This window comes from Panicum virgatum, chromosome 1N (genome assembly GCF_016808335.1).
Source record: "Panicum virgatum strain AP13 chromosome 1N, P.virgatum_v5, whole genome shotgun sequence".
Classification (NCBI taxonomy): domain Eukaryota; kingdom Viridiplantae; phylum Streptophyta; class Magnoliopsida; order Poales; family Poaceae; genus Panicum; species Panicum virgatum.
Window position 1 is genome coordinate 1,451,790 of NC_053145.1, and position 18,739 is coordinate 1,470,528.

Genomic DNA, 18,739 nt, shown 5'->3' on the forward strand with positions numbered 1-18,739 from the left:
GAGTTGAGTGCTGTGAGTGACCGGTTTAACTGACGGCTAAGCATCGGTTCAACCGGTGGTCACTGTGTCAGTTATCAGGAGTTCAACGGCTACTTCGGATTATGAGTGACCGGATGAACCGACGCTACCCCAGCCAAAGGCATCGGTTCATCCGATGATACGCAGATTTTCTGCTGACCGTTGGAGCAACGGCTACAAGACTTGATGGCCTATTTATACGCCTCACCCTGGCCATTTGAAGTTTGCTGGAGTTGCTGGACATCCCACACACCCAAGCACATCTCCAAGCCATACAAAAGCATCAAGATCATATCCTTAGCCCTTAGCACACTTTGAGAGTGTTGTGTAAAGGTTAGCTCTTAGTGAGTGTGATTGCAAGGCCTTGAGCCTTTGTGCTGTGGTTTTCTAGTGAACCAAAACAAGAGCTTGGTGCACCGGCACCTTGGAGCTTTGAAGCTCGCCGGCAACGTCATCGACCCTCCGACTTGGTGTGGAGCGGCGACGACACTTTGTGCGAGGGACGTGGAGACCCCCATCCTTTGTGGAGAAGCTCCTTAGTGGAACCCGGGGCCAAGGTGACCGTGATTGTGTTCACGGAAGAGACTTGGTGGCCGAGTAGCAATACTCTTAGTGAGTACTACAACAACGTGGATGTAGGTGTGCCTTTGTGGCTAACCGAACCACGGGATAAACACCCGCGTCAAGAGTTTGCTATCTCCTATCCCGCTCATTAAGCTTCCACATTTGATACTAGCAATTTGTATGCCTTTACTTTCATAGAATAGTTTCTTGATAGGAAAAGTTATAGGTTGCTAAACTCTTTTGGGATAGGGGTTTCACACTAGAACAACCTAGTCGCACATCTAGATAGCATATTTTAGTTTAAGTTTTGTGCAAACTAGTTGGAGCCATATGTCAAAGTTTTTATTAGTGCCTAATTCACCCTCTCCCCCTCTTAGGCTAGAGCACCCGATGACTTTCACCCTGCTGGGAACAAGATTGATGAGGAAGAATTTGTTAGTAGAAATGATCCTAGTGGTGATGGGAATGGCATTGCTGCTGATGAAGCAGCAAACATCACATGGTACTGATGTTCCATACACTTTTCTTCTTTTATTGATGCAGCTATATATGGTCTAAGAGAATTATTTTGATATTTCTCGATGATATGCATTGTGATATTAAATCATTGCACTGTACTATCTGCAGGGGCAGCATTTCAGATGTATTGGATTCTCAAGATCAGAAAAGATCAAATATGCTAATAAAAAGAGTAAGAAAAGATTACAGAGCTAATCACCACAGTTATGGTTACTATTAATACTTCATATTTCTCATGCAATATGATTATATATATACATATATTTTTGTGTATTGTTTAGTTTCAGGAGATTTTCTGGAGAAAGCATGGGGATGGGAAAGGTTGGTGCTACTCCGCACTTCCGTTGTGTCGTCTGATTGTAGCCACTACCTTGAGGAGTATTATAATCGCAATGCTTCTAAGTTCGTTGCAGAAGTGGCTGCCAATCTGAATCCTGATTGGTTGCTGGATTCTGCTGACCCAGCTGTTACCAAATCTGTGAGTAATCCTCCTGGTTCTTTTTACTAAACCATCGATTGTCTAGCTGAAACAGTTTACACCAACTGCAAATGACAAGTTTTCAAATAGTGTATTTTGATGGAGGACAAACTCGTGTCCGAGTGGGAGAAACATGTAATAAGTGGTCCGGATAAGATCTTACCTGTCAACACTTTCATTCAGAGTTGCCATATCAAGGAGCGTGCACTCTCAATCTTGTTGGAGAACAATGAGCAGAACACTTTACATTCCATTGACTAGGGTTATACATATACAATGTATGAGCCAAATGGGCCAAGAGGCCTATATGGGCCAAAAATAGAAAAGAGAGACTCAAAAGAGAGACTCTCTCTATATATTAACACCCCCCTCAAACTAAGGTGGCTGAGAAGTATGTGAATCAGACACACTTAGTTTGAGTATATGAAACTGATGTTGATCTCTAGTCTGAGCCTTGGTGAAGATATCAGCAAGCTGAAGTTCAGACGGCGTGTATTGAAGATCAACAGTTGATTGTTGGCAATGAGATCGTACGAAGGAGGCATCAACACCAATATGCTTTGTGAGCTCATGCTTGGCTGGATTGTTGGCAATTTGAATAGCACTAGTGTTGTCACAGCGGAGATTGGTAGGATCAGCACAACTAACCCCAAAATCAGCCAACAGCCAACGAAGCCAAATAATTTCTACTGTTGTTGTGGCAAGAGCTCTGAGTTCAGCTTCAGCACTAGACCGAGAAACTGCAGTTTGGCGCTTGGACTTCCATGCAATTGGTGAACCACCAAGAAAAATACAGTAACCAGTAACAGATCGACGATCAGCATGATCACTGGCCCAAGTAGCATCAGAATAAGCATGAAGCATGGGTTGACTTGAGGTGGCATAAAAGAGTTGACGGGATATTGTCCCCCGCAGGTACCGCAGAACCCAAAGTAAATGAGCATAGTGAATTGTGGTAGGTGCACTCACAAATTGACTCAAGAATGTGAACGGCATAGGCAATATCCGGTCTGGTAGCAGTGAGGTAGACAAGACTACCAACAAGATGGCGGTACCTTGTCGGATCAGCAAGAGGAGAGCCATCCGACGACTTCAAGTGAAGATTAAGTTCCATAGGGGTGGCGGCACTCCGAGCATCTGTGAGACCAGAACGAGAAAGTAGGTCTTGAATATATTTGGACTGAGAGAGATAATAACCAGCAGCAGTTGAATCAATCTCAATGCCCAGAAAGTAGCTTAGGGAGCCCAAATCAGACATCATGAATTGGTCACAAAGGCGCTCTTTAACAAAAGTAATATACTCCTGATCATCTCTAGTGATCAACATATCATCAACATAAAGTAGAATTAAAGTGCGGCCATGTGGAGAGGTATGAACAAATAGAGCAGGATCATGTTCGCTAGGAGTAAAACCAGCAGCACTGACAACTGAACTGAACCGCTCAAACCAAGCGCGTGGTGCTTGCTTGAGACCATAAAGAGCATGCCGAAGATGACAAATATATCCAGAAGGAAGCTCAACCCCCGGTGGAGGATGCATGTAAACATCCTCGTGCAAATCACCATGAAGAAATGCATTCTTGACATCCATTTGGGAGATGGTCCATGAACGAGTGGCAGCCACAGCAATGAGAGTATGAACCGTAGTCATATGAGCAACAGCAGCAAAAGTTTCCTCATAATCACAACCATAGGACTGTTGGAAACCCTGAGCAACTATGCGAGCTTTGTACCTCTCAATAGAGCCATCAGCTTTGGTCTTACCCTTGTATACCCACTTGCAGGTGATGGGATTGACACCATGAGGCAACGGAACAACCTCCCAGGTACCCGTGCGTTGTAAAGAAAGGAGTTCAGCCGACATGGCATCTTGCCAAACTGGGATGTTAACAGCTTCCTGATAAGAAGAAGGCTCACAAACAGCCCCAACATTGGGAAATCCATATCTATCGGGAGCATGAAGAGCAGAACGATCCCTAAGGTTATGAGGTGGTGAAGAAGGTGGTGGATCATCTACGGTAGGGCTGGAGATTGGAGAATGAACACGGGAACGACGGCAATAGTGAAAAGGAAAAGGCGTAACAGATGGAGGTGATGGTTGTGGTGGCGGACTGGATAACACAGATGGAGGTGGTTGAATAGGAGGTGCTGTTGGAACATGTGTAATCTCAGTGGAATCAGAAGGAAGAGATGGAACCATGTCAGTTGAGGAATTTTGTGAGGAAACAGAAATAGGTGGCAAAAAGAGGAAAGAAAGAGGCTCAACAGATGGCAATTTTGTAGGAGCGGAAGAGTGAAAATATGATTTGTTTTCAAGAAAAGTGACATCACGAGAGAAGCGAATACGACGGGCTGAGGGATCATAACAACGATAACCCTTATGTTCAACACTGTAACCAAGGAAAACACACTCAACAGATTGAGCTGTTAGTTTCGTGCATTCATGAGAAGGTAAAAGAGCATAACATGTGGAACCAAACACACGAAGGTGAGCATAGCCAGGTGGGGATCCATGTAAAACTTCCCTAGGACACTTACCCTGAAGACGAAATGATGGCTGAAGGTTAATGAGATAGACAGCTGTAGAGACAGCTTCAGCCCAAAAATGAGAGGGCACAAAAGAGGAAATAAGAAGAGTTTGTGCAGTTTCAATAATATGGCGATGCTTACGCTCAGCTGCGCCATTTTGGGCATGAGCACCAGGACAAGATAGCTGAGGCAAAGTTCCTTCGGAAGAAAGAAACTGACGAAAAGCAATGGAAAGGTACTCCCCACTTGAGTCAGAACGAAAAAATACGAATAGAAGAAGAAAATTGAGTTTGAACCATCCGAGCAAAAGATTGATAGATGGATAGTAGTTGAGAACATGTTTCATGAAATAAATCCAGGTATAGAGAGAATAATCATTAATAAAGATAACATAGTATTTGTGGCCACCTTTTGATACAAAAGGAGCAGGACCCCATATATCAGAGTGTACAAGAGCAAAAGGTTGAGTAGTTTTTGAGCTACTAGAAGGATATGGAAGCTGAGTCTATTTTCCAAGTTTACAACCAGTACATTCAAAAGAATGGTCAATAGGAACATGACCAAGAACACCCTGTTTAACTAAGGTGGATAGACGTGATCCACACAGATGGCCTAAACGATGATGCCATTGAGGAAAGGTAGCCGCAACAAAAGCTGATGACGTCGGTGCAGAAGAAGATGATGGCGACGCGACAGACAGCAACCGAAGATGATCAAGGATGTAGAGGCCAGATGAACTCCTATGGAGGTGGCCAGTACCAAGAAGAGCCCGGGTTTGCCGATCCTGGACAAAACACGAAGTGTCATCAAACCCAATGGCACAATTCAGATCAGCAAGTTGGCCAACAGAGATCAGATTCATGGAAAGTTTAGGAACAAGAGAGACACCAGAAACATCAAAATTAGAAGTGACAAGATTGCCTTGATGAGTAACGCTGCAAAAGTTACCATCAGCAGTCTGAACACAACGATGATGAGAAAGAGGCTGACAAGAATCCAAATGAGAGGAGTTGGAAGTCATATGAAAAGAAGCTCCCGAATCCAACACCCAAAAAGAAGTACCTGGCTGTGATGTAGAGGACAAGGGGCTAGCTGACATGCAGGCACTGACTGGAGCAGAGATTGTGTTGCTGGACTGCTGCTGGAACTGATGTGCTGATGGCTGTTGGTGTTGTGGGAATAGTTGGTACTTAGTTGCTGATGGCTGTGGCACATAATCCTGTGGTAACTGAGGTGCTGCTACTTGGAGCTGAGATGGTGCTGCTACATGTGTGCTCGATGAAGATGCAGGTATTCCACGATGGGAGCTAGCACGCTTTCTCATTTGAACCAGAAGGTGAGGATACTTCTTGAAACACTGCTCATCAGGATGATTGGTCCTGCCACAGTGGTTGCAAGGAGTCTTTTGAGAGGTGGCCGCTGCTGCAACTTGATCAGACATAGAGGGAGCAGCAAGCACTGAAAGCTGAGACATCGGTGAAAGGGCAGACATCATCTTAAAACGCGTCTCCTCGGCCATGAGAGCAGATAATGCCTCGGCCAGTGTAGGAAGTGTAGGTCTCCCCAAAAGCTGAACTCAAATATGTTCGAACTCAGACCACAGTCCCATGACAAAGTCAAACATAGTATTTTGCTGATCATACTGGTCTCTGGCAGTCCAAGATGGAGCACAAGTCGTGCATGAGGAAGAACACTTGGGTACCATGGAGTCAAGTTGGCGTGATAGCTTAGTGAAGGTAATGTAATATTCTTCAACTGACATGTCCTACTACTGGAGATGATGAAGATTTTGGCGAAGTGAATAGCGAAGAGCTGAGCTACTTTGTTGATAGTGACCTTTCAGATAGTCCCACATCTCTTTTGCAGTATTATGATCCTCAAGACAGGAGCGAATGCTCAGATCAGTATTCATGCAGATAGCTGCCATCACACGACTGTCATCAATGAGCCAAGCTTTGGCTTCTTTATCATCAGTAGCTGTAGGGACTGGTGGATTATCAGTGAGATGGGGGTAAAGACCAACAGATCGCAGCAGCATCCTGAGAGAGAAGGCTCAATCTCTGTAATCGGAGCCATTGTGCTTCACATCCATGACAGGGGTACCAAAAGAGACTGGCGCAAGTATACTGGAAGGAGAGGGGGAAGATCCCATGGCAGCAGCAGGAGGGGAGGGAACGTGCGGCGTCGGCGAGCCGCCAGCACAGGAAGAGGCGGCGTCAGGGGGAGAGGCGCCGCCTCAAGCAGCGGCGCAGGAGAAGGGGAGGAGCGCTGCCCCACCTGGCGCAGAGGACTTGAGAGATAGGGGCGTCAGGGGAGTGCCCCGAGCTCGCCGGCAGGGGGAGCAAGAAGTGTGGCGGTGGCATGGAGAAGCTGTGGCTCTGTTACCATGTTGGAGAACAATGAGCAGAACACTTTACATTCCATTGACTAGGGTTATACATATACAATGTATGGGCCAAATGGGCCAAGAGGCCTATATGGGCCAGAAATAGAAAAGAGAGACTCTCTCTATATATTAACAAATCTTACGCGACAAATTTTCTGTTCCGTCTGGCATTGCTTTTGTGGTATGTCTCAGCTTGGCCCAACTCTTTTTTCTTCTTCTTCTTTTTTTTTGGGGGTGGGGGGGGGTACTGTTATCGCCCCACTGGAATGCAAGTGGTAATCCTCTAGAATGTGTGGTTAACAAATAGGTAAGATGAGAGAGGAAGGATATATGGCTTTCATGTTATCATTGTGACATTCTCAATTGTCTCAAGTAAAGGGCAATTTATCTAATCGCTTTCATATTATCTTAAAAATTGCCATGTTTGAATTTTGGCAACTGCACAAAGTGGTGCGAATTGTCACAACTAGCCCACTATATGACATGTAGTAAAACAAATCGCATGTTTTTAAGGTTTCCAGCCTTGGCTTCGCAGTTTTGTTTTATCATAGTTGAAATCCTTGCTTATTTCACACATTTGATGTCTAATTAACACTGACTCTTTTAGCAAGCTTGCAAGCAGCATTTGTAGCAATGGTCCGTCAACCAGCAATCCAGCATATCTTGATCTGCTTCTTGTTACGAAAATGTTGCCCTTGAAGGCTTGAACGGTGAGCTTTTGTCAACTGGTCCAGTGTAGGAGTGATTGCACGACATAAAGAGTCCATTCATGAACCCAAGTACTCTTACGTGCTTATGTTTCACATGTTGCCCATGTGGATAGCTTGGACTGCTTCTATCCAACTTGCCACATACACGTGGTAAAGCAGCAGTGATTCTCTGGGTAGCAAATAGAGTATTTTGTTTGATTGTTTCTATGTTCTTTTGACTAATGCAAAACATTGGTTTCAAGTGTATCACCAAGGAGGCTGACTGATGCTTGAGCTGCTGAAGCGTGGTGCTAAGCCTACTGTTGACATGATCCATCAGAGCAGCGTGGTCCGCATGTGCGCCTTAGGCCTTGTAAACCTGAAGGGATGTCAATCTGTTGCTGCTGCTGCTGCAATGATGGTATGTGCTTGCCTGCATCGTGCCTCCTGCCAAAATGCGCTGAATCTGAACAAGTATCTATCCATTTCTTGTCTGTAAATTACCAACTCATTGGGCCTAACTTCAAAATAATGGATGGCTTTGATTCAAGGGTATGGCAAAGGAGGCCAAAATCGTGTGTGATTGGATGAAGAGAGAGAACAAGCATCTCACCTTCAACATGTCTGAGCCTCCCCCTCCCGAGCTTGAAGTGGCCCGCCGCTTCATCCGAGGCAGAACCTTGGATGTTATGATCAGCATACTGCAAGAATCTTCCTTTCCTTCTTCCAAGGTTAGTGGAAAGAGTGATAAATTTTGTAGCTGTAGAATTTCTTTTTTTTATAAGAACCTGTAGAATTTCTTTTGGCTGCTGCATTCTGTACTAGTCATGTTTTGGAATCAAGGTGATCTAGTTATGAAATTCTACATAGCATCAGGATTAGCTGACTGCGACCCCTTTTTCAAAAGAAATATATACTTAGAGCTTTGCACATCTTCTAAATAACGATCATTGCTGACAATCCTATTTAGTGATAGATGCACATAACTGCAGGTCTTTCTGATTAATCAAAACATGCAACAGAGCACAAGCACAGTGCTTCGTGCTCTATGTTTTTTTTTGTCGTCTTTGTCTTCATTTATGGCCTTGTGTTGTTGACCTGTTTGTTGTACTTGTCCTTCATCCTTGTTCTGGTTTGCAAGGACCAAAAGATCATGTATCATTGTCTCCTCACTCGATTAAGTCAATATGACGGCGGGTAAAGTCAAGATGGATGAATAACATATATTTCTTTTTTCTATTTTTCTTACCTGGGGAGAGCGATCGGATGCTCTAGCCTAAGAGGGGGAGGGGTGAATTAGGCACTCTAAAATTCTTAACCTATGCCTCCAACTAGTTTGCACAAAACTTAAACTAAAACAAGCTATCTAGATGTGCAACTACGGTTCACCTTAGTATGAAACCCTCATCCCAAAAGAGTTTTGCAACCTATAGCCAATCCTAGCAAGATACTACACTAAGAAAGTAAAGGCACACAAGTTGTAATATGAAATACGGAAGCTTAAAGGGAGGGATGAGAGAAAGCGAACTCTCGACATGAGGATTTATCTCGTGGTTCGGTTTGCCACAAAGGCGCCCCTACGTCCACGTTGTTGAAGCACTCACTAAGAGTATCGCTTTCCGGCAATCAAGTCTCTTCCGTGAACACAATCACGGTCACCTTGATCCCGATCTTCACTAAGGGAGATTGCCCACGAAGGAGAGGTCTCCGTCCCCCGCACAAAGTCGTCGACGCCGCTCCACACCAAGCCGGAGGGTCGTTGACTTACTGGCGAGCCACCAAAGCTCCAAGGATGGTCGGCGCACCAAGATACAAGGATGGTTCACTCTAGAACCACAGCACAAGGATCTAAACCTTCCTTGATCACTCACTTAAGAGCTAACCTTGCACTAACACTTACAAAGCTTGTGCTAAGGACTAAGGATTTGAACTCTATGCTCTTGGATGGCTTGGAGGTGTTCTTGGGTGGGTGTGTGTGATGTCTTGGGACTCCAGCAAACTCAAAATAGCCGGGGTGAGGCGTATATATAGGCCACCAACTCAAGAGAGCCGTTACTAGCCGTTGGCCAGTTTTCTGCGTAGGCATCGGAACTTCCGATGCATAGGGCACAGGTTCTTCCGGTCACTCTGCGCTTTGAAGTAGCCGTCGGCCTCTCTAACACTGCTGCAGCAACTTTAGGGACCATCGGTTGATCCGATGCTTAGGTGTCGGTTCTTCCGGTGACACTTGATCCGCAGATAGCTGTTGCTCTTGCTGATGTCATTGCACCAATGCCTTGCTCTGACGCACCACCGGTTCAACCGGTGCTGAAAGCTTGGCTGCTGCACACTTGACAACGTCTCTGGAACATAGTACGTTGAATGCACCGACGCTTCTCTTGACACCGTCGGTTCAACTGGTGCTTCATTCTTTCTTCACTTGATCTCCAGAGGCGCTTAGTCTTGCACCAAAGCCAGGCCGTCGGATGTTCCGACAACCATCGGATGCACCGATGCTATAGGCATCGGTTCTTCCGGTGCTACTGATTTCAGTAGAACTCGTCCAATTTAGCATTTTTTTGAGTTCTTTCTTCGTGTTTTGCTTTGCATGGCCTTTGTACATCATCCCTGGGATCTAGAAATGTTCACTCAACAAAACCATTAGTCCCATTGATTGCGTTGTCATACGATCACCAAAATCACTCGAAATGGCATGAATGGTGCCATGTTCGTTACACTTGGCTCTGCTATTTTGTTTCCTAGTATATTTGTAAAATAACAGTGTGTTTGTCACATTTTAATGGCATGGCATGCATTTTCCAACCGTTCTAATTGTAATTTGAATGTTAATGGCACCTTATTTTTACCACTGTGTTAGCCGTTTGTAAAACTTGCGTAATTGATCCATGCTATTCTTTATACTGCAGATGCTTGATGATGCAATGGCAGATGACTAGAGAGTCAGTCTAGATGAAACAAGGAAGCATTGGGGCCCCTGGATTTGAAGTTCCATTTACCTGGGACATTAGGCCCACTGTATGGTCGGTCGTGTAGTTTATTAATTTAAATTAGTACCGTTTACTTGGGAGTTATGTACACTTGCGTGCTAGTAATGCTGTGTTAACTTGGCAATCAAATCGTACGACCAATATGAGCTTTGGGGGGCTGTTCCCAGAATCCCAGCTGGCACGGCATGAATCACTTGTTGGCCCAAATCAATAGATTCATCGATCATCGACCTTTTTTTTTAGAGAAAAGGATGTTCCCGCTTTATTTCAGAGAAACAAAGCCCAAAAGGTACGGATCACAGGCGTACAGTAAGTTCAAACATTAAGCATTACAGGTTCTGGACAGAAAAAGGAACTGCCATCGGCAGCGGCATCAGAACTAAGTAGAATAGTTGCTTGTATGTGCTCAGACGACGTCCCAATTGGAGTTGCCGGTGTAGTTGTTTCACTCCGAATCACTTGCCCAGTTGAGGGTGCCAAACTTGATTGTAGCACCGTCTGGGAGCTTGAGGAAGCTGCAGTCGGACCACCCCAGGCGATGAGTAATGGTTGGTGTAGACTGGTTGTAAGGTCCTCCACCACACGATCGAACTCCTGCAAGTCTGCATTCTTGCACACCACTCGCCAGCGCTTCACCACTCGCCAGCGCTTCAATGTTCTGATAAGTTTTATCATTATGACTTTCTCGTTTCTCCATGCAACCCCCTAAAAACAAGGGAAATTTGTCTGCAGGACACTATGAAAGTGTAGTTTTGTGTGTAACACACCACAAAATTCAATATTGTTTCTAACACACCGTGAATGCTTGATTTGGTCTGCAACACATCATAGCAATTATAATAATCATTTTCAGCTGAATGAAGATGTAAATAGACCATTTTGCCCCCGGGCCCACCTGCCATCCTCTTCCTCTCCCCTCCTCCCTCCTCCCTCGCCGCGCACAGCTCTGCGGTGAGGCCGGCCGCAGCGGCGCCATCCTCCTCCCTCCCTCTCCGGCGTCGCTCCTCCCCCTCCGCCGAGCCAAGGGGCGGCGGCCATGACGGGTCAATGGCGCCGGCGGCTAGATCCGCCGCGCCCTCCTCCCTCCCTCTCCCATGGAGGTGCGGACCCGCTCCTTCCCCGGCGGCGGCCCGAGCACAGCGCGGCGGAGCGGCCCCGCCCCAAGTGCACGGGCGGCCTCCCTCTGCTCCCCTTGCCGGCGGCCACCCTCTGCTCCGGGCCCGTGCTCGACGGAGACGGCGGCCATGGCCGTCTCGGGCCGACGCGACGGAGTATGGGGCCAGACCCCGCGCAGCGGCCGCCGCCGCCGGAGTAGGGGCCCTGCCCCGCGCGAGTGCGGGAGGCGGAGGGAGGAGGAGGAAGCGAGTCGGATCCCGCTGCCAGGGAGGACGCAGGAGCGCCGCCGGATCCCGCTCGCGCGTCGAGGTTGCGCCGGCCTCTACCACCGACGCCACCATGGGGGGCGCGAGAGGAGGGAGCAATAGGGGAGGGGGCGAGCCGAGCCGCTGTCCCGCCACCGCCGCTCCCCGAACTCCGCCGCCAGCCGCTCCGCCTACGCCGGCAGCGCCCCGCGACGGCGCACCTCAGCTCGAGCCCCGCCGCCGCGGCTCTGATCGGGGACAAGGCGGGGGGAGGCCAACTGCGGGCGGCCATGGCCTGCGCGCGCGTCGCCGAAGCCGAGCCCGGTCGCCGCGAGGCCCGCCTCCACGCCGCGCAGGCGTGCGCGCGGCTCGATCCGCCACCGCCGTGCCGCGTGCCCGTCGGCGAGGGAGGAGGAGGGAGGGACGGAGGTGCCACCGGCCATGGAAGGGAGGGGTTGGGGCCATGAGGGAGGAGAGAGGAGGCGCGCCGGCCATGGAAGGGAGGGTGTTGGATGGAGCTGAATCCGCGACGAGGGAGGAAGGATGAGGGACGTGCCGGCCATGGAATGGGGGAGGACGACGGCCATGCCGGGCGGGAGGAGCAGGAGGGCGCGGCCATGGAGAGAGAGAGGTGCGGGCCGCCCCCGCCAAGCCGTCAGCCGCGGGCTCGCCGGCCGCGCCGCGCGGGAAGGGGCCGGGGCGGCCCGCCGGCCGAAGCAGAGAGGGGGCGGCAGAGGAAGCAGGAGGGCGCGGCCATGGAGAGAGAGAGGTGCGGGAGGGAGAAGCGAGGAGGAAGAGGGCAAAGGGCAAAACTGTCTTTTTATCTGATCTCTCAGTTGAAAATGAGTAGTTTATTGGATGTAGTGTGTGGTAGACTAAATGACTCTTTCACGGTGTGCTGGGAACAAATTCGAGTTTGGCGGTGTGCTCTACACAAAATCATGCTTTCAGAGTGTCCCGTGGACAAATTTCCCTAAAAACAAAGATCATTACAAGTTGTCCAAATGCACCACATCAATGCAGCGCAACAAGTATTCAAGATAGCGTTCTTTTTATTGCTAATCCACCACCTAGCTACTGCTTCAAAGTCAGAGCCTAGGTTTTTACCAAAGATATTAGAGAGGTGACACCATATAACTGCGGAAACACAACATTCAAAGAATAAATGGTGCACAGTTTCATTTTCAGCACAGAATAGACAGCTAATGTTGTCCACTTCCTGTCTCTTAGCAAGATTAGATCTGGTTAGTGTTTTGTTGTTGGCTATCAGCCAAAGGAAAATATGAATTCTAGGTGGGACATTCAGATGCCAAACAGCCGGGGTATAGACTAGTCTAACACCTCTGAAACTAATTGTTTTGTACATGGATTGTACAGAGAACTGGCCATTGCCTTGGAAGGTCCAAATGATGGCATCACAGTCAGTTTCAAAACTAACTGTTTCTACTAGAGAGACAAGTTCTTCCCACATTCTGATCAGCCTATCATCCACTCTTCTCCTAAAGGAGATCATTAGGGTTCTGCCGTCCCAAACCGAAGCTAGGCTAACATTCTTTTGATCTGCTAAGACATAGAGTTCCCAGAATTGGGTGGCAAGACAGCAATTCCCCATCCAAGTATCTTCCCAGAAGCTTATTGTTTTACCATCTCCCACCTTCCAACTTATGCCCAAATGAGCAGCTTTGTATGCCCAAAGGATTCCTTTCCAAAAAGGGGAGGTATTAATTTCAGGGCTACAGAAGATGTTGGGGTTATTACAATTGTACTTGTAGTCAACTATTTTCCTCCACATGGCAGACTCATTAAGATGATATCTGTTTATCCAGGAAGCAAGGAGGCAGAGGTTTAGGGTATGCAGGTCAGGGATCCCCCAACCACCATACTCCTTTTTTTGAGCTACACTTAGCCAATTTGATAGATGATATTTATATTTTCCTTCACTATCATTCCAAAGGAAATTTCCCATGTGTGAGTTAATATTTTCTATAGCCCACTTAGGGAACTTTATCACTGAGAGCAAATAAATGGGAATACTGGCTAGACAGGACTTTAGGAGAGTAAGTTTTCCAGCAATGGATAAGAGCTTGCCTCTCCAACTAGCTATTCTATTGATAAGCTTATCCACTACAGGTTGAATGTGCTCTCTTCTAACCTTAGAAAAGTGCAAAGGTATCCCCAAGTACTTAATAGGGAAAGAACCAATATTGCAACAGAACAGTCTGGCCAAACTATTATTTTCATCCTCATCTAGGCCCAGAGTCAGCATGTCACTCTTGTGGTAGTTGATTTTCATACCAGAGAGATTTTCAAAGCATGTGAGCAACCATTTAAAGTTGATAGCTTGTTGGTAGTTGTGTTTAAGGAAGAGAAGAGTATCATCAGCATATTGTAAGCTGATGATACCTCCTTGATATACATTGGGTAGAAGGCCCTGGATTATATCTGAATTGGCAGCTTTAAGAAGCATTCTGGTAAAGATGTCTATCACTAAGTTGAACAACAGAGGTGACAAAAGGGTCACCCTGTCTAAGGCCCTTGCCAGGAGAGAAATAACTACTGTTCTCATCATTGAGCCTTACACAAACTGATCCACCCTTAACTGGTTTTAAGATCCAGCTGATCCACTTATGATTAAAACCCCTAGATCTCAGAACTTCTTCTAAGAAGCTCCAGCTCACCCTGCCATAAGCTTTCTCATAATCTAACTTCAAGAAAATTCCAGTTTCTTTTCTTCTAGCTACCTCATGAATAATTTCATGAGCAGCCACAACACTTTCTAGAATATATCTGCCCTTTATAAAAGCAATTTGGTTAGGAGAGATCAACCTCTCACTAAGCTTAATTAATCTGTTATTCAAAGCTTTGCTAAAGAACTTGAAGCTATAGTTAATAAGAGCAATATGTCTGAATTTTTTCAGGTCTGTAGCATTAGGTTCTTTAGGCAGTAGAGTTAACATCACATAGTTAAGCCTATTGATGTCAAGATCTCCACTCTCAAACTTCCTAACTAGCTTCATAAAATCATCTTTAATCATAGTCCAGAATTTTTGGTAGAAAAGAAAGGGAAAATCATCTGGTCCTGGGGCTCTATCAGCATAGGAACCAAAAATGGCTTCCCTGATTTCTTTCTCAGAGAAGGGAGCTACCAAGAGATCATTCTCTTCCTCTGTTATAAGGTCCTCCACTTCCCAGAAGGAACCATCAAGGTGTATATCTAATTTTTCCTCATGCCCAAAGAGCTTCTTGTAAAACTCAACTGCCAGTTTCAGCATATCCTTGTTATTAGTTACTAAACTATTATCACCTTGTAGAGCAGCAATGGATTTTTTTTCTTCTTCTTTGGTTGCATATGGCTTGGAAGTAAGCAGTATTCTTATCTCCCTCTTTAATGTGTCTATCTCTATATCTTTGCTTTGCCTTTGTCTCTTCCATATGCCAGATTGCCTCTAACTCTTTCTGAATTTCCTGCATTCTAGCTTTTTCATTCTTATCTAACTGATTTTGTTCAGAGAAGACATCCAAGATATCAAATTCAGCATTGATATTGAGGGCCCAATCTTTTAATTTCCTTCTTAGGTTTCTTAATTTAAATTGCCAAACCTCAATCGGATTGAACAGATGACAGGGTGAATTCTAGGATTTTTCTATCACATGATATATATCCTCATGGTCCAGCCACCATTTCTCAAAATGAAAGAGGTAAGACTTAGGAGTGGTGTCAACACCAAAATTAATGATTAAGGGAACATGGTCACTACCTGCTCGGGCAGCACTAGCAATACTGATGTTTGAGTACAGACTATCCAAATCAGTAGAAATGAAGACCCTGTCCAAAACAGTCATAACTGGATTGTCTTGGTTGTTGGTCCAGGTGTAGTTCCTGGTTGGGTTCTTTAATTCTATGAGTCCCAGCAAATTAATCCAATTGTTGAAAAGATCAGACCAATGAAAATTAATATTCTCATTGTTCTTGTCTGAGATCCCTCTGGTCAGGTTAAAGTCACCACCTATCAGCAAGGGACCCTCCCAATTAGTAGAGATAGCATGCAATTCATCAATGAACTCTTGTTTACCTTGGTCATAAGCCGAGCCATAAACAGCACTACACTACCAAGTTATTTTGTCAACCATATTTTTAACTATAGCACTAATAGAGAACTATCTAATATCCCAAGATATGACTTCAAACTTAGAGATTTTAAAACCCAGTAGAATGCCTCCAGCTGTGCCAGTAGCTAGGAGGTAGTTCCAAGAAAAATTGCTACCAATATAACTAAGCAAAGAGCTATGAAAGTTAGCTTTCTTTGTCTCTTGCAGGCCCACAAAATCTAGATTATTGTTAATAATAAAGTCCTTGATACAATCTAGTCTGCCTGATTTATTCAGGCCTCTAGCATTCCACATAGCTCCTACCATAATTAATATCAGGTATAAGAGAGTGCTTCATAGCACTTTTGGCAGCCTGCAAATAGGATTTCTTATCAAAACTTGTGGGAACTTGACTAGGGTCAGGGTTCCCAGAGACTACTTGGTCGTTATCTACTTGAACACACACTAGACCATCTAAATTTGCAGGCAAAGTACTCTCAAGAAACTCATCAATAAAGTTATGGCATTTTTGTACTTCTTGTTCTTTCATAGACATAATATTATCAGACATAGCTTGAGTGTCAGCACCCAAGGTTATGTGAGTTGATTTAGCTACATGAAGTAAATAGTTATTATCTAAAACAGCAAAGAGTTACCTTTTGGAGCAGGAATTTCCAGATTTTTGTATCTTTTTAGATCTGCAGCTTTCTGCAACACAGTCCTTCCATCTTCCTTGCTTCTTCTTGGTCTGTCACATAGAGGCTCAGGCCCCCACTTCTGTTTCTTGTACTTGAGGTCCTTCTCTTGGTTTTGAACCTGTGTACTCTCAAGAGCAACACATTCTTCCAATTCTGAGGATAAATTTCTCTTGGTGGATGAGTAGATTAGGATTTTTTCAGCTGTGTCCATGCCTTCATTGATTTCAAAATCAGCTTCACTAAGACCATCATCAAGTTCCATTTCTCTTAGGAGAGAGGAGCAGTTACCCTTGAGAGAATCATCAGCAGCCAACTGCTTGAATTTGATCCATCTGGATATATCTTCATGGTTTTGTGATTCACTTGGATTAGTAGTGTTCTGTAGTTCTTGTCCCTCTGTTCTATCCTTTTGCTGTGGCAATTCAGTGTGAACTGACATCTGATTATCCAAAGGCACAGTCCTGTATTTTGTAGAGTTGTTCACATTCTGGGTCTGAGCAGCTTTTGGGGATTTGGTGCTGATTCTTAGGCTGTCAGATTATGTGTCCATATCTTTTCCATCTCTAGTGTCATCATCCAAGTCATCAGCCTCATCATCATTATCATCAGGGTCATCAAGATCATCATTTTCAGGTTTCTGAGATTTTTGGTCTTGCTGTCCCCCTTCCACCAAAAAGGATATGATATACAATTTCTTTTTCATTTCAAACAACCTCTCAAGAGGGATTTTGGATGGGTCTCTGCATGCTACTTTAACTCTGACTACTTCATAGAAGCTCTTAAAGACAGAAGGCCAGTCAACTTCGAGAAGTAGACCAATACCAGAAGTGATTTGAGCAAAGGCATTCCAACTGCACCACTTAGGTGGTAGTCCTCTAATCTGAACTCAACTTTCCTGCAATTCTTCTAAATGTATAGTCTCACCAACCCATTCCAGCACCTCAACATGTACTCCTTGCTTTCTCAGACCAAAGGAAGGGTAACCAAACCAGCTTCGAGAATGTTGCTCTTGTAAAGAAGATGCAGACGATCAGCTTCGAGAATGATGGAGCCATACCATGGAGGAAAGAAAGAAAAACAAGAAAAGGGCCATCAAGGTCTCGCATGTGAACTTGTGCGGCCAGGCAACTGTTTGCCGGCGCTTAGAATAATACTGTTATTCCCACCCAGAGACCCGTACGTCCAACTGTTTGTTGGCGCTTAAAATAACACTGTAACAGCTCAATGGTGTCAACTGGCCGGCAAAGCTAGCATCAAATTGACTGATGTATGGCTACTAATTCAGAGCATGCTGCGCTGTCTGAATGCTGAAAACTACTTGCGGCTGCGCGACTGAGTGCAGGTGAACGATCGATGCTGCTGCCCTAGCACACCTCGGCCTGTAGTCGTAGGCAACAAACATGCAACTAAAAGCAAGAAAAAAGAAACCATGATGGGGATCGAGTAGCACTGTGCTGGAATCAACTCACCGAAGATCCCTCCTTTTAACTAGTGTTGGTCAGAGATGTCACAGTATCATTCAGAGCATACATGTACGAGTTTATGGCTGCTGACCGGCCTGTTCATCAGAGAATGCGTGTATGGTGTGTCTGAAACCAGCGGCGGCTGCTAGTAGTTGCCGCGGAATGCAAGCAAGCAAGCTGACTGGCCCCGCTGCTCTGTTCGTTAGTCTACGACAAAAGTGCTGGGGTTGGAAGGTTCCATGCAACCAATTTGATTAATCGTTTTTTTATGCTGCAAGCTACAGTACTTGGAAGGTTCCTCGCCGCCGCGCTCTCCTTCCCCTCCACGCTCCGCCTCCCGCCCCGCGTCGCCGTCTGCCTCGTCGGCGGCGCGCGGCGGTTCGAGCTCACGGGCCCCTCCATCGCGCGCCACGTGCTGGGGGGCGGCGGCTACCTCAACAACAGCGGCCAATCGGTGGACGTGTTCCTGCACTGCCCGCTGGACGCCGACGCCTACAAGCTCTCCCTCCTCGGGCCGCCGCCGTGCGCGTCTTCCGGCCGGAGCCCGTCGAGGAGACGCCGGAGCGCGCGCAGGTGCTCACCGCGCTCAACTCGCCCAACGGCATCCAGGTTGGTTCGTTGTCCGGTCCCTCGCCTTGCTTGCTTTCCATGCCATGCCGTGCCTGCTGCGCATCGCCATGATCGATCAGATTAAGCAATCGTTTGCTTGGCCAAGCCGAGATCGTTATGCTTTTCCTCCTCCTGTCATCTTGCTGGTGCTCAGGCGTTGCCGCATGCATGCTTTATTTTAATTTCTCCTTTATTAGTTCTTTATTATAAGTGATGACGACAACTAGATTCAGAATCCCTTTGATTTTGGCATTGATGCATGCATGGACCTTTTTGATGATAATAATTCATACCAACTCAATTAATCTGATGGAGATATAGGTTGAATTGAATTGAATTGAATGGGTTT

General features: G+C 46.1%; 1 protein-coding gene and 1 long non-coding RNA gene across 3 annotated transcripts; both read left to right on the forward strand.

Moving 5' to 3' along the window:
• The first annotated feature begins 976 nt into the window (after nt 1–976).
• On the forward strand, nt 977–7,287 carry LOC120654450. Of its 2 annotated transcripts, none has more exons than XR_005667062.1 (4): nt 977–1,084; nt 1,210–1,273; nt 1,383–1,579; nt 7,102–7,287. It is a non-coding gene; the product is annotated as an uncharacterized LOC120654450 (long non-coding RNA). The 2 variants fall into 2 exon arrangements; XR_005667063.1 differs by having other exon boundaries at nt 7,106–7,287.
• Nucleotides 7,288–7,296: 9 nt separating this feature from the next.
• LOC120654449 lies at nt 7,297–10,324 on the forward strand. The gene is made up of 4 exons (XM_039931986.1): nt 7,297–7,354; nt 7,447–7,604; nt 7,735–7,914; nt 10,090–10,324. The coding sequence occupies exons 2-4, from the start codon at nt 7,470–7,472 to the stop codon at nt 10,117–10,119; spliced, it is 345 nt and encodes a 114-aa protein (XP_039787920.1). The 5' UTR covers nt 7,297–7,354; nt 7,447–7,469; the 3' UTR covers nt 10,120–10,324.
• The last annotated feature ends 8,415 nt before the right edge of the window (nt 10,325–18,739 follow it).

Coding starts and splice junctions, on each gene's coding strand:
- LOC120654449 (XM_039931986.1), top strand. CDS start 7,470: ATGCTTGAGCTGCTGAAGCGTGGTGCTAAGCCTACTGTTGACATGATC. Junction 7,605..7,734: donor CTGCTGCTGCTGCAATGATG/GTATGTGCTTGC, acceptor CTTTGATTCAAG/GGTATGGCAAAGGAGGCCAA. Junction 7,915..10,089: donor CTTCCTTTCCTTCTTCCAAG/GTTAGTGGAAAG, acceptor TTTATACTGCAG/ATGCTTGATGATGCAATGGC.